The sequence below is a fragment of the Melozone crissalis genome, unplaced genomic scaffold (genome assembly GCF_028551555.1).
Source record: "Melozone crissalis strain CALT ecotype California unplaced genomic scaffold, PUWL_Pcris_2 ptg000004l_1, whole genome shotgun sequence".
In the NCBI taxonomy this organism is placed as follows: domain Eukaryota; kingdom Metazoa; phylum Chordata; class Aves; order Passeriformes; family Passerellidae; genus Melozone; species Melozone crissalis.
The window spans coordinates 40,289,582-40,304,577 of NW_026535782.1; the positions used below are offsets into that span (position 1 = coordinate 40,289,582).

At 45.0% G+C, this 14,996-nt stretch overlaps 1 protein-coding gene and 1 non-coding gene across 2 annotated transcripts; both read right to left on the reverse strand.

Moving 5' to 3' along the window:
* Positions 1 to 4,361, reverse strand: LOC128936905 (heat shock 70 kDa protein 12A-like). The gene is made up of 4 exons (XM_054276189.1): positions 4,033 to 4,361; positions 2,611 to 2,835; positions 2,081 to 2,252; positions 1 to 1,201 (listed from the first exon to the last, which is right to left on the reverse strand). The coding sequence occupies exons 1-4, from the start codon at positions 4,312 to 4,314 to the stop codon at positions 141 to 143; spliced, it is 1,740 nt and encodes a 579-aa protein (XP_054132164.1). The 5' UTR covers positions 4,315 to 4,361; the 3' UTR covers positions 1 to 140.
* A 10,460-nt stretch (positions 4,362 to 14,821) lies between these two features.
* LOC128939813 (U12 minor spliceosomal RNA) lies at positions 14,822 to 14,970 on the reverse strand. The gene has a single exon (XR_008483258.1). It is a non-coding gene; the product is annotated as a U12 minor spliceosomal RNA (small nuclear RNA).
* Between the last annotated feature and the right edge of the window lie 26 nt (positions 14,971 to 14,996).

Below are 14,996 nucleotides of genomic sequence, written 5' to 3' on the forward strand. Positions count from 1 at the left end.
GAACCAGAGAATCAGACTAGTAGTTTTACTGCGTAAAAGGAAAGTTGAATGATGAACTTACTGGTCCAATTGTCTCCTCTATGGTAAAAGTCATAGAATTGTCAGAATCATAATGGTTGGAAAAGGCATCTAAGATCTGTTCAATATGATGAGTAATTATAAGATAAAAAATCTATTATAACTGTCTGACTTTTTTGGGAAGTAACATCAGTACATGTGGCTTTAAATTCAGTGAGCCCAAACTGAATCTCAATTTTCAGCCTGCGCTTTAACCCCAGCCATGTGGCTGGTGATGGCACTACACAGGAGCCAAGCAGTTCTACCCCTTCCTCATCCACATACTGAGCATTCTGTTTTTTTGTACAATAGAAAGCAAAGGTTACCCCTGTTTGATCTGGTTCAATTGGAAAGAAATCAAAGTGCGCAGCTTCGTCTATGTTCACTGACTCCCCAATTTCCACCAGTTTATAGAAGAGATCTGTGCAATAAATAAAGTCACCAGCTTTTGAGACCTTCCGTTTACGGGCATCATGGATAGCCTCATCAAATTTCTTACCTACTCTTAAGCCATATGTCCTACAGCTGATTCTTGAGGTAATGATGTGTGGATTAACTCCAAATAAAACAGCCCCTTTTGCAATGGCTGCCTGGGCCTCCATGGGACAAAGGATATGACACTTGCTGCTAAAGGCCTGCCTCACTGCATCTTGCAGGATAATGCTGCACGCAAAGCCTCCCACAAGTAAAATGTACTGGACTTTGTCCATCTCAGGTCTGCAAAGAATTTCCCTCAAAGCAAAAATTATATTGTTGATACTGTAGTCAAACAAGCACTTAATTTTCTCATATGTAATCATGATTGTCCCATCACACCACACAGCTCCTGCTGCATTTTTAAAGAATTGGGAAATGTCCTTCTTGGACTCTGCCACTCTGGTCAGGTTGTAGTAGCAGCGTATGTAGACTGCCTCCCTACTAGCAGAGCATTTCTGTAAGCTGAAGTTGTACATCATATTTTGTAATTCAGTAGGGTACTTCTTCACATATTCATCCCATACACCATCATTGAATATTTCCTTGAGGAAATTGGTGAAGTTTTCATCCACTCTGTTGCCTCCCCATCCACCTCCACTTGCCTTATGTAGCTCCTTTAGGGAATGGTTTTCTTGGATCTCGTGTACTGTGATGTCTATGGTGCCACCTACATGTGCAAACACACACACAGAGACAGAGACTCAAATTAATTGTGCTGTTTGCTTTAAAGCGCACAAGTTTCCACGGAATTCAGTCTTATCTTCTGAATTCCCGATTCACAGATGTGCTTTTCTCCTGCTTTCTTTCCTCATCCTCCCCCTTCTGCTATTGCCTGTGCTTCTCTAGATTTCTTAAATTTCTGCACTTTTGTTTAAAAGCCTGGTCTCACGAGGCTCCTACAGTTATTTCTGATAAGAGCTGAATGCTCCAGCTTGCTCACTGAACAAGCCAATCTCCTGTCTGATCACAAAGCGAGCCTGGCCTCCTCACATAGGTGGTTGACTCTTGAGCAGTGGTGAGAAGACTCTCAGGAACTTGTGGTCCTCTTGATGCCTTTTCGGTATTTGTTCACAAGCACCGGACTGCTCTTGGCAGAAAATTCTCATCACACCAAAAAACCTCAGGAATCTAGAGAAATTACTGCAAAGTGCTTCATCAAATATTCTTAATGATTTACTCTCCAGTGTCTGCTAGCTCTTCTCTTTGGTCACTTGACTGGGCACTAACTACAGTTGCTTCTGGAGAGGAGGCTGTGAGCTCAGGCTACACAGGAGCCAGTGGCTGATGCTGGGACACCATGCTGGCTGATCTGCTGTGAGGGCAGGGCCTCGTGTTTGACTGAAGAGCTCTTCAGTGTGAGACACAACCCTGTTCTTCCCTCCTATTCTTCTGCCTGCTCACAGGATCTCATTGGGTGAGAAATAACATTTAAAACTCTATGACAAGCACAGCAGTGGAGTCCAAGCTCTGAGACCTTCACCTATTGTGAAATAGCCATGCATCACACCCAGCAAAGATGGTACGTGTTGAACAGGGAAAATTTTACCTCCACAGTCAACAACAATATACCGGATCCCAGGGGAGTCTTCAAACTTCTTCTTGTCACTGCTGTCTGCCATAAACCCTTCATGTGGAAGCTGCTTGCACCACAGCGATGCAGCTTCCGGCTCCAAGGCAATGATCAGGTTCCTAGAGAGCATATCAGAGATAATTCCTGCCTAAAATCACAAAAGAGAGGAGTCAGGTCAAGGAAAGGGGGTGAGATTACTGCTGCATGAACACCACCTGCAAGGGAGTCTGTTCTCACCCTAGCAGTTCATGCAAGGGTGGTGGCTCTTGCACTGCTGATCTCTATGGGGCTCACTTCTACTCGGTGGTGGGGAGAGAGGGCAAAGCTGTTGTACTGCCATTTGGGGACATCCTCTCCCTCACCACGCTCAATGTGAAAGATTTCTCAGCCCAATGGGCTGGAATTTGAAATACAGGTTGCTTACATATTGAGGAGCTCCTGTGGTTCAACTGGGCAAAGGAAGCTCCAAAGGTAATTTGAGGAAATGGGGTAACCCCTGCTTTTACCTCTTTTGCTGCCAGTCTCATGAACTGCTTGGCAGCAGCGCTCCATATGGCCGGAACAGTAATGACCCAGGTGAACTCCTCCTGGTCGTAGACAGTTTGGGAAGAGGCCTCCTTGATGGTGTTCAAAGCATGTTCCTTCATGAAGCGCAGGCTTTCGGAAAAGACTGTCAAGGCAGGAAGGAACTTTCCATTGGTGGCTTTCAGCTTCATGCCAGCTGTGATATTCTACCAAAAAAAAGGCCCAGGGTCATATGGTGCAGGGTCGGTATGGGACCTGTCCCCTTCACACCAACACTGCACTACCTAAGGCACCCAGACACCCCTGTCTCCAAACCAAACTCCCAGCACTGGCTTCACTACTGTGGCTGAGTCCAAGTGGCACAGGTCAGCTACCAAACTGCTCACCCACCACTCCTGTGATTCAGAAGGCAAAATGTCAATGTGGTTGATAATTCAGCCGTTTCTCCTAGGCCAAATTTTGTAAAGACGCTGTGGATCCTATATCCTATATCCAGGATATCTATAGGATATCCTGAAGAGCCAGCAGGGAGTAATTCTGTAATGAAATTTTTCTTCACCATTTGCTCCTCAGATGCAGAGAAATAGTTCTGAACTAAAACCTCCCTCCAGCCCCTGCTGAAAGTGAATGAGAACCAACCTTGTGACAGACCACATCATTCCCAGCTGTCCTGGGGAGGAAAATCTTCAAAGAGGCCTCCCATCCACCAAAGAGAGGACCTGAGGCTTTTGCTGGGACTGGCCTTGTGCTCTGGCTTATTCTATGCTTGAGAGGCCCTGTGGGACCCAGGAGCCCTAGGGTAGTCTGGTGTTTGGCTGAACAAGCACACACAGATAAAGCTGTGAGCTATTCTAAACCAACACAGAGCCTTCAGAGAGAAATTTGATAAAGCCACTGCAGGCTTCAAGGACAGCTGGACATCCTTACATTAGCTTCAGCATAACATTTCAAGGGAGGGAGAGACAAGCCAGGGGGAGCTGTATAACTTGGGATGAGATTTTAGGCAATCCCAAAACTGCCAATCTCCTTTGAATTACCGGAAATTTCACTTGATCCATGTTTCTTGTTGAGGACTAAGGTAGGGAGTCCCCAGAGGGAGACCAGTTTCTCTGTCAAGCTTGGGAACAAGGCAGCTTTTTATTAGGAACAGGTATTTGCCTTCACCCATGTATGCAGTCACGTTTTATTGTCTTTAGACAAAAAACATCATAAAGGAAGGGCCTGGGAAGCTTCTGACAATTAAAAAAAAAACAAACTTCTTCTTTTGTTCATCAAAATACTCTCTGACTTGCATTCATTCTCATCAACCAGACTTTCTCAGTCTACTTCATGGATTCTCTAACCCCCACCCCTCAAACAAATGAATAGCCCCAACCCCCATTAGTAGTAGCTCTTCCACCTACCGTGTTGTACAGCTGCATCTTGAAGTTCTGGAAGAAGTACCAGCTGTCAGCTTGGCTGGAGGGCAGGCTCTTGTACTTCATCACAGCATCATAACCAAAATATTTGAACTCCTGCTTCTGGTTGAACAAGATGCTCGTAGGTGTCTTTGGGGTCTTTAAGCCATGCTCTGCTCCCCAGTAAACCTGGCGGATTTGGTCAGTACCCGAAGCAAGAGAAAAGCAGTACCCGCTGTAGGATGTGCCAAAATCTATAGCAACAACAAACACTGACTGGCTGGCCATGGCCGCTGCAGCGCAGAGGTGTGCAGCTCTGGGAGCACAGAGGCATGAACAGGGACTGGACTGAAATGAAACTGAAAGGTCTGATATTGCAGAGAGAAGGGCAATCTCCCCTGATTTTATTGGCTGGACAGATGTGACTCTAGACATCCTGTAAATTGTACGCTTTCCTGTAAACCAGGAAGAAAAGAAAAAAAAAAAAGCAAGGCTTTTTATAGTGGCAAAGTGCCTTTTTAGGGAACTGTCTTATCAGGAGCTTTCTGCACTCCCAGCAGCATCAACAGTCCTCAGTGCTGCCCACACATTTCAACAAACACGTTTTGCTTCTGCATGAACAGATGAAAGGTTTCTGGCTCCAGCAAAAGAAAAATGTGTTCTAAATCCAATTGTTTTGGTTACAGAACAGCAGAAGTGCCGGATACAGCTGATATTTCTGACTCCAGCAAAGAAGATGTGTGGTGTACACCCAGTGATTCTGGCTCCAGCAGAGAAGTGTGGTGTACATCCAACGTTTCTGGCTCCAGAGGAACAGAATCATGGCATCCACACAAAGTTTCTGGCAACAGAGGAAGAGAGGTATTGGAAAGACAGTGTGAGGATACTGATCCCAGAAAGACAACTGCAGAAGGCAGCAGGTAGGTTACACAAGGAGATATCTCTGGATTATCTTATTTAATCTTCCTAGGTCTGAGTATTTCTACAAAGTTTCTTGGAGGGTTGCATGAGGGTTGCTGAATTGCAAACATTTTCTGACTGTGAAATATTCAGTAAGAGCTCTGTTTTCTACTTTCTAACTTTTCTAGCCATCACAGAGATCGTTACTGTCCCCAAATTCTGCTCAAGTTCAACTCGAAAGTGGGAGGCAGATCTTAAATTGGTGCAAGAGAAACAGAAACTAGAAATATCAGTATAAAGAGTGTGACAAAATCTGGGAGTTCATGGCTCTGACTCTGAGCTCATCAATTTTGCAGGGAAAGGTGGACTAAAATGTAAATTTTTTATTGGATTGTTTAGCTTAAAGAAAAAGCTTGTGTCTTCAGTGAAAGACTGAAAGCGAAGTGATTTAACTGGAAAGGAATAAATCCAAGTAAACAAAACCAAAATGTGCTTCAGTGGGAAGGAGTAATGCTGAGAGGGGCAGCAGGTTTTTTGGCATAAACCAAAGGTAAAGCCTCATGCTAAGGCTTGCTTTGGCATCTGGTTGTGGGGATGAGCTTGCTCTCTGTTCTGCCTGGATCCAGGCTGCAGGACCACCTTAATCTGGGACTATTTCTCTAATAATAGTTGATATTTGGGATCCTCCTGAGGAAACAGGACACAGCAGTTGTATAAATAAAAAAAAAATACCTTGAGAACACAGAGCTTTGTACTCCTCGGTTAAAAAAAAACATACATTTCAAAGTTGGTTTTAGCAGAACAATCACCTGCATTTGCTGTTCGTCCACTCTCTGCAGGTCTGGGTTGAGTTTGTTTTTCAGGAGCTGTCCTTGTATCTTGCCCACTTTATCCAGACCTAACGATTAGTCAAACCCTCTTGGTTTTGGCATACCTTGGTGTGGGAAACAGTTAAAGTAAGATTTCTAGAAAGCCTTAAAAGCAAGCCTTAGAAACAGGAAGAACAGAAAACTTAGAGCTAGCTGCAGCTGCAAAGTCTGAAAGTAGAAAAAGTTACAGTAGTTTAGTCTTGGCTAAGACAGACAGCCTGTGGAGTCCTCTGAGCTGTATCAGGCATTATCTGGGAGAGTGCTGACTCACTTGTGCCACATCTGCACCCGTGTGCCCTTTGTCCTGTCTCTGATCCTTTTGCTGGCATGGATGTAGCCATGAAGGCTCTGCTCACAGGACTGGCAATTATAAAGTACTTTTTTTGAGGATGTGTTCTTACCCCACTTCATTATAAGAATTCCCTTTTCTTTTTTTCCTCAGACATATATCTGACACCTCACAGCAGCCATCAGCCTATGGAGACCAGGCTTCTAACATGAAGATGTTTGAAATGATCAAAGAGATGGACAAGAACATAAAGTAAATATTTGAAATCATGAAAAAGTTGAAGAATAACATAATGTGAGAGTCCAGTGACCAAAAATGACACTGTTTAGTGTGGCCTCTGACAATGAACTGTAGCTGGTGCACTCTAGGGCGGGTGGGACAGAAAATGAGCCAGACACAGGGAGGGCTCTGCAAAACAAATTTTGCCCAGGCTATACTGGGAACCCAGAGCCAATTTACAGAAGCTGTTGGATTTGCACCATGTAATGTGCAAATCTTACACTTTGGGTATTTCATTTGAACTGTTGGTATTGACTCACAGAGTCACATACCATGCACCTGGCAAAGAACAGCCTTGACAAGTTTTGGCCTCTAAATTTCTTTTCCCTATGGGCTAATCAGAAATTGGAGGGGAGAAGTTTAGTTGTGCATTTTTTAAGACTTTATTGCATACTTACCCACTAATTGCAATGTGGTTTATTGTTTCTTTCATTCCCTTATGGATGGATGGACAATGAGAACAGAAATTTGTCTGACACTGTTGATACTCTACGTCACCTTCTGAATAGTCACAATAAATATTGTGATTCTTTACATTAATAATCAGTGTAAGAGGGGAAAATCAGTATGATCCTCACAACCACACCTCTATTTCTTCTGATGTAAACAGCTTCCCACTTGATTTGAGCATAAATTCTGGGTGGGAGCTATTAGGGGAGGTGTTCAGCTCCCCTGGAGTTTTCCTGGATGCTCTTGCACTTTCCCACCTCAGAGCTTTTTTCCTTGAACTCAGATTATTCAACAGGGGCATGTCCACTGTTGTGCCAGCGTCCAAGTACATATAAAGAGATTTCCCAAATCTGTTTCAGAGCACTTCCTAAAAAGGTAATTCAATTACTGCATGAGGAGAATGAAGAAATTGAGATGCTGAAAGAGAAGAACGAAAAGCTAGAGGGAAGGTAAGGCATTTATTCATATTTCAGACATAGTGTGTGTTTCTACACTGAAAAGCCACATGCTTCTTGCTTCCTCCAGTCCTTGGGGACTCTATTTCTGACCAGACATCCCAGACACCTTCTGTCCAGACTTTCAACCTGCCAGCATCTCTTTGTAACTGACTCTGGGAGACGGCTTGGGTTGTTCTGCAAAGGGAAGACATTCTGCAAAGGGAAGAAGACAGTTGGGGTAACCAGTTAAATAAAGAGTAAAAGAAACCAGTCTACAATGACATAGTCAAGATGCCACTCTGATCAGGTCCTACAATGATCACGCAAAACTGAGCTGAGAAAGCACTGTTTTCCACAAAAAAGCTGCTTGCCCACTATATAATACAAATGAGAAGTGCATTGTAGAAAACATTAAACAGTTTCATAAGTACAATATTTACATTTGCTCATTATTTCATCATGACTTAGATATGTTTTTTAATATCCTCCTTGACCTAGAATCCAAAAGCTGTTGGCTAAAGTGATGGCCATGCACCAGCACTCTGAGGACATCAATGACCCCTCGCGTTTGTCTGCTGTGCTGGAGAGATACGAGATGCTCCGGCTGCAGGAATGGGAGAAAGTCAGGTGCTCCATGCCCCACCGCTGGACCTATGAAGAAGGCAGTGAGGCCATCAGGGTTTGTTCAAGTCCATTTTCTCCATCTGATCCTTATCACATCAATTATGGTGCAGCCATATAGCAGCCCTTGAGTATTTGTATTTCTGTACCAGACAGGGTTGGGGCCTAAGTTTGGGTCTCTGATTTTCCAGCCCAGCAGGGCCTATGGAATGCTGTAGACATCAAAGTGACAATGACCTTCTTCCTCCTGCCTTTCAGAAGGGCACACTCAAATACTAGTCCCATCTCTCACAGGTGTTAAGCACAAGTGGGAAAACAATCAACTTTCCTTATGTTAGTGCTTGAACTGATAGCTGGGAGACCTCATTTTGATGTCTGACTCACTGCTGTGATGCTGGAGAGATCTAAAGGAAAACACCGAAGTGGTATTACCTTAAAGGACAAGACTGAGAGGAGGCCATTATTAGCATTGACTGTGATGATAAGGCCCCACAGATGCTGAAGAATGGGTTCCAACATGCAAGCAGCTGGATGAAACAGTTTGTTGTTGTTATTGAAGACATGTTTCAATCAATTAGCAGCCCTACAATTTAATGCAGATGTTTTCTCAGCTTTGCACACTACACCTGCGGTTTCAATGTGATTGATGCTGCAATCAGTTGTTGTTTCTGCACTGCAGAAGGTGTTTGATGCCTGTGAAAAAGATATACAACAGAGAAGAGAGGACATACTTAAAGTTCTTTACATTCCACCTTCGAATAAGGTAAAAATACTTTTGACCAAGGTATTTTATGTTTCTGTAAAAGGCCTGTAAAAGCACCTTATATGGCCTGTAAAAGGGCCATTGGCACCTGCCATTTCATTTAGAACTTTGTATCTGCTAAAGACACTGCTCAAAATATGTCAGCAGTGACACTGGGGATAACCTCTGAGCTGAGAGGTCTGGGGCCAAGCTCTAGCAATCCTAGGTATGAGAGCAGCACTGGATAAAAAACAGGTCTTTCTCTCTAAGAGTTTAGCTATTCCATGGAGAAGCAGGGAGCTGGACTTGAGGATCCTTGTGGGTGCCTTCCAAAATTAAATTATTCTGTGTCCCATGACACACAGCCATACACTGCATATCTGAATTGGCCAGCTGGATTAAACACATATATGGGTGAAGAAAGCATTTTCCAGCCCTGTGCTGCTTTTATGAGACCTTTCTCCAAAGCCTGAAATGAGTGACTTCCCCATTACTGATTGATCCAATATGAGAAACAAAAATTTCCAGTGTTTGCCTTACCGCATGGTAACAGCCTGCTTTGTGCTATGATTGTTCTGTAGGTGATGATGCAAGATGTAATGAAGCTGCTCAGGCAACACTATCACCAAAACTCGATGGTTTATGACCACATTATTCAAGTGAGTAAAGATACAGCCCAGGAACCGGGCAATGGTTCAATTGTCTGTGCAGCTTGTTATTTAAAACATGAGAGGTCTCCCTTCTGCATGAGGTTGTTTTCCACTTGAGGCCAGGTCCTTCCAGTGCATGTACTCCCAAAATATTCTCAAGTACATGTAACTTTGTAAGAGAAGTACAGCAGGACAGGCAGGGTCATACCCCTACCAACAAAGGCACAGCCCTACTGGACCCAAGCAAGGAGCAAGGAGCAAAGGGCCAGTGGTGGTGATCAGGGTCAGCCACAAACCAGTGACCACTGGGCAAGCTCAGCCAGGTCAAGACCAAGCTGTGAAGTTGGTCTCTGGGTCAGGACCAGCCAGACTGGGCAGAGGCATCCCAAACCACAGCTCAGTCAAGCACCCAGCCACCACAGCTCAGTCAAGCACCCAGCCACCACTCAGCTCCTGGGTCAACTGCTGGCCAGTCTGTGGGTGAAGATGAGGCTTCTCATAACTCCTTCTCACACCACCCTTTCTGCCAGTTTGGCTGTTATTGCAGCAGTTGAATACAAGGTCATATGGTCGTGCTAAATCTGAGCTGACCTTGAACACAAGCAGCCAAACCCCTGGGAAGGCCGAGGAAAGTGTGCAGAGGTTGTGGATGTGCACAGAGCCCTGACACCTGCTATCCACATGGACAAGTCTCTAGTGGGCTTTTTTTGGTGGAAGATATGACATATATATCACAGATATATGAAACTTCCAAAGAGGAGCTTCCTCCTTTTGCAGCTTGCTGGGGTTTTCCAAGAGCTTGGTCTTACCAAACTCCTTGCAGATCTCTCTATGAGGAAATAGAGACAGGGGCTGGACACTGGCACAATCCAGAAGTCAGGACTTGGTAAATAGAAGAACTTTTAAAGTTGCCCTGGGACTCCTCCATATCCCACTCAAACAGCACCAGCAGCTTTGACCAGTGAAGTTCTTGAGTGCTTAGTTCCTGTGGAGCAGCTGCACAGAATGAGGGCGGGGAGGAAATGTAACAATACATCAGCATAATATTACAAAGCTTTGAAAACTGTTCTTATTTGATTTTCAGGAAGCTGCCATTCACATAAGAACTGAAAATCAAACACAGTTCCTGCTGCAGTGCTGCCAAATTTATTGTTTGCTGCTTCTTCAGGATCCACCAGTTAAAGCTGAGTGGAGGATAAAGAGGAGGCATCTAGAGCATGTGGACAAGAAAGATGTAGTGCACTGGGAAAATGAATCACTTCTGTGGCCCATAATGAAACATGGGGAAGAAATTATTGTGAAAGGTGTAGTCTGGGACCAAAGGAAAATGACTTGAGAGTCAGGCTAGTTACCTACTTAGCCATAAGAAGATGAAACAGCTGCTATGTAGTACTCTGCTTTTCTTTCCTCCATGAATTGCCTACTTTTCAGAGCTAGTACGTTAGACATCCCCCACTTGGGACACCTAGGGTAAATCATCATTAACAAACCTGTATTAAAAACTGAAGCTATTCCAATTGTCTCCTCACAAAGGCCACCTGTCTGTTAGCGTTCCCCTGCTTCCTCACATCTTTACAATTTACCTCTCCCAAAGTCCTTCAGCTACACATGTGCCACAGCTCTGGACAGAAGAAATCCAGAAGTTGTATTCCGTGGCATAATAGAGATGCAATGAGGCAAATGCATGTTTATGTGATTTGGTGGGACACAGTATTCTGTGAGCAACTTGAGAATTACCAAATAAAAAAGACTTGAGATTCTGCTGTGTGCCTGCTGTTAGAATGCATGGAATAGAAGCCTGAGTCCCTCAGAGAGAGAAAGGAATATAGGAATTGAATTGGAACCTTTAGAGAAACTAAAATATATTAAACCAGACAGACATGAAGTAGGAGTGTAAGTTTTAATTTCAAGTAAGGAGAAATATATCTTAAATGCCTTAAGAAACTGTATTAGCTAGTAAAAAACCCTAAAGCCTAGTTTAAAGTTCAGTAGTGCTACCTTTCACAAAACTAACTTAGCACCAGACATAACAAAACCATAGCAGAACATTGCTTACATTATTAAAGAGAACAGATAGAACTGTTTGTGTGAACAGATAGAACTGTATGTGTAGATTTTGTGTAAAAACTAACACTACTTTCACACATTAGAATTAAGCTTGGATAGGTGTAGAAAGAATGTTTTAGAATCGTGTTTTTAGCTGATTAGATTATTTATGAATAAATTTCCCCTATATTGGGATAAAAAAAGGTGCTAATTGCTTCTACTAACTACTACTTCTTCTACTGCTTCTACTCAAAACATCAAGACTCCATACCAGAAAGCTTTTAGCACAAACTTTAATACTGTAAACTCTTCACCTTCAGAACTGATGTATTCATACAATAAACAACTTTACAACAACCAACAACTACTCCTATCTCTTTGAAGACCCAATACCCAGTCAAGACTGAACACCTGCCAAGTCCTTTTCTCCAGTTTTTCTTTCTAATCCGTCAGTTTCCTTGGCTGCACAAACTCCCTGGGATTTTCTCAATGGGCCCCCAGAAAGAAAGGCAAATTTCTGTGTAGCTCTCTCCAAGCAAATTGCTCTGCTTCTCTCAGGGATTTAGTATTTCCCAAGCATATTGCAGGTCACTGACAACATGAGCTGTGATACAGGTGTGCTCCCTTACTGGAAATATCTATTATGGAATAGAACAGGTGAAGTAAAATTACTTACGTACCGTATTTCCTACAACTTTCACAAAAAGAAAGAACTACCATAGTTGGTTTTTCATGCTTTTTAAAATGTTGCAGACTCAGATGAGCAGTGCAATAATATTTCATTTTTCCAGGCCGTAGAAGGTAAATGAGAGGTAAGTTGTACAGCCAAGTAGAAGTTTCAGCATGACCCTGAGCCAAATGCCATGTGATTATACAGGTATAACACTACACATATGGCAAGCTGCCATGCTCTCTTTGTTACCTGCTTAGAAAATTTTGAGCCTATTTTTTTTGGTAGCTCCCTGAATCTGTCTGGATCCTATGCTGTGCATCAGTTTTATCTCTGAAGCTCATCACTTCTGCATCTCCTCAGGTGTGTCCTCTCCTTTGATTTTTCTCTCCTTAACATCATTTTTGGTAGGCTAAAATACTCATCTTGCAAGGCTTATATTTCAAAGACTGATTTAAAAGTCTTCAGAAGGCTAAAAGGCCTAGGGTTCAATAGTCCTGAAAAAGAGAACAAACTGCTAAAATCAGAGGATTTTTAACCTCTCACTACAAACCAGGTGCTTCCGCCACTGTTGACACATTTCTCTTCACAGAGAAAAGCAAGGCACAATTCTTCCCAAGGACATTCTGGGATTCCCATTCCCTGAACCTCAGAGAAAGGGAAGACAATTCTTATCTCACTTGCTGTGCCTGTGTTTGTGCCACAGTAGAATGCAATATGGAGATTGTTTACCCAGAGTGATGGGGTTTTGTTTCCTTGGCCTATCAGGGCCAAGCGTGTGTGTGTGTCAGTCACAAGATGCTGTGCAGTTGAGTGCTTGGCAGATTCAGTTTAGATGGAATGTAATATAGTATAGAATAATATAGTATAACAAAGTAATTATTTAGCTTTCTGATATCCATGGAGTCCTCCTCATCATTCCTTCCTTCGTTGGGGGTGCCCTGCTTTTCCAGTAATATTTTACAGGAAATTGGTGCAAGATGGTCTCATCTGGTCTGACTTCCATGCTGTGGGGATCCCAGCAGATTCAGGAGACACACATAGGGAATCTGCCTCTGGAAAACAAGGGCAGGCCTGAAAGTTTTCCAGCACACTGGGACAAGGAGCCCTTTGTAGAGACCCCTACACTCAGGGAGATCTCTTTGCTGCTGCTTATCCCACATTTACCCCTCTCCCAGCCACAAGGAGGAAAGCAGGGGCCCAGGCCCTTCCTGGAACAAATATTCGACTTCTCATACACAGCTCAGAGAAGAAACCATGAAGAAAACTGAGCTACAGCTTCTGTCTTACAGGAAGAGCAAAACAGTCAGAAAAAGGAAGAGAGAGGACAATCTTGATGTTCAAACCCTTCCTTTCTTGCAACACCATGACTCATGCCCCCCAGTCAGCCTCCCACAGAGACTTAACATGGGAAGGTGGAAGCCTGCAGAGGGAAGGGAGCTTCACCTTCACCCGTAGGAATGTCTGAGCAGGCCTGGAATTCTTCACCTGGACAAAAGAAGACTTCAGGGATCACAGGTGGAAGAGAGGGTGGGTGGCAGCTACACATACACTCTTCAGCTTCAGTTGCAAGAACTAGGCTGATAGAAGCAAAACAAACAGGAGGATGCAGAAGAAGCAGAGAGTGGAGGTACTGCCTGAAGGAATCGTGGCTGCACAAAGAGCACTAAGGTTGGTGGGGTGTCTGGAAGCCACCTGCACAGGGGTCCTTGCAGGCTCGAAACAGAATACTGGCTAGGTGGCCCTCTAGTCTGGAACCACTGGGGCTGCTCTTGACTTTGCTTAAACAAACATTGCCTGTTGGTTTTGCAACAACAAAGCAAATATCACACATTTCCCACCCACCCCATCACCTCAGTCTGATCAAGTACCTCAACAGCTGCAGAAAGGCAGCACAAAAAGGGCTGTATTTGTAGCACTGCAGTCGTGTGCCACCCTGGAGCTAGATCGAGCACCAGTGCACAACCAAGCAGGGACCTGGCATCACCGCTGGTATGGCTTCAGACTCACAAAGGCCTCCTGAGAGGAAATCAGGGCTGTGGGGGCCTGGGCCTGTGTGGCTGTGAGCAGCTGAATCAGCTGCTATGTCTCCTCTGTGATGGTCCCCGGCCCTCCCTGGCAGCTCCCGCACTGTTGAAGTCCAGGAGCTTCCCCCTGGATCTCACGGAATGTGTTCGGGCCGCCAGTTCCACAGCAACACGATGGGTGCTGCAGCACGCACGGCAAAGCCCCAGGGCTACTGCAGCTCAGGATTCCGTGCTGGGGAAAGGGCAGAACGGGAACAGCGGGGCAGGAGAAGGGGTCGCAAGCGAACCTCGTGCCAGAGCTGCGGGCGGGAGCAAAGCTGCGTTTTGGAGCCGCTGCGGCCGTGATGTGCTGCCAAAGGGCGCCTTGAGGGAGGCCCGGCAGCACCAGGGCCCGCAGCGAGACCCCGAGCCGCCGTCGCGCAGGTCATGTCAGGGCAGGACCCCGGGAGCTCACCGCTGCCCGAGCTGCACAAGGCACCATTTCCCTTTCACTGTTAGCTTGATTTTAAACGGTGTAATTGCTCCCTCAGAAGAACAGAAAAGGAATTGCTTCCTGCAGGCACATGAAGTATTTATTAAGCTGGGTTGGTGGTTTATTGTATTAAGCCTCTTGGAGACCCTTAAGGCACCTCAGTGAACAGAGCGACAAGAGAAAAGCACAGGTTCAGGCACTTCTGCTCTTTAGGCCGGTTGATATTTCCGTTCGCGGCGCGCCCTCGTAAGGCACTGGCGCTGTGCCGCCTCCCAGGCTCCCGGAGCAGCGCGGAGCGCCCCGGTCGCGGCAGTTCTGTCCTTGGCACAAGCGCCACGGAGGTCGGGCAGATCACGGCACCCGGGCATCCCGCGAAGTAAGCGGGGCACCCAGGGGCGACCTGTACCCGCGCAAAAATTCCTCTCACATTGGTAGTGAGGACCCGGGCGTCACCCCGGGTCGTTATTTTCCTTACTCATAAGTTTAAGGCATGACCTAATCCTCGCCGCGCCGCTGGG

What these genes read in the sequence shown, in the direction of transcription:
- LOC128936905 (XM_054276189.1), bottom strand. Translation starts at nt 4,314, where the DNA reads ATGGCCAGCCAGTCAGTGTTTGTTGTTGCTATAGATTTTGGCACATCC. An exon ending in TGAGACTGGCAGCAAAAGAG is followed by an intron (nt 2,253 to 2,610) that starts GTAAAAGCAGGG and finishes TTGTGATTTTAG; the next exon opens with GCAGGAATTATCTCTGATAT. An exon ending in TATTGTTGTTGACTGTGGAG is followed by an intron (nt 1,202 to 2,080) that starts GTAAAATTTTCC and finishes TTGCACATGTAG; the next exon opens with GTGGCACCATAGACATCACA.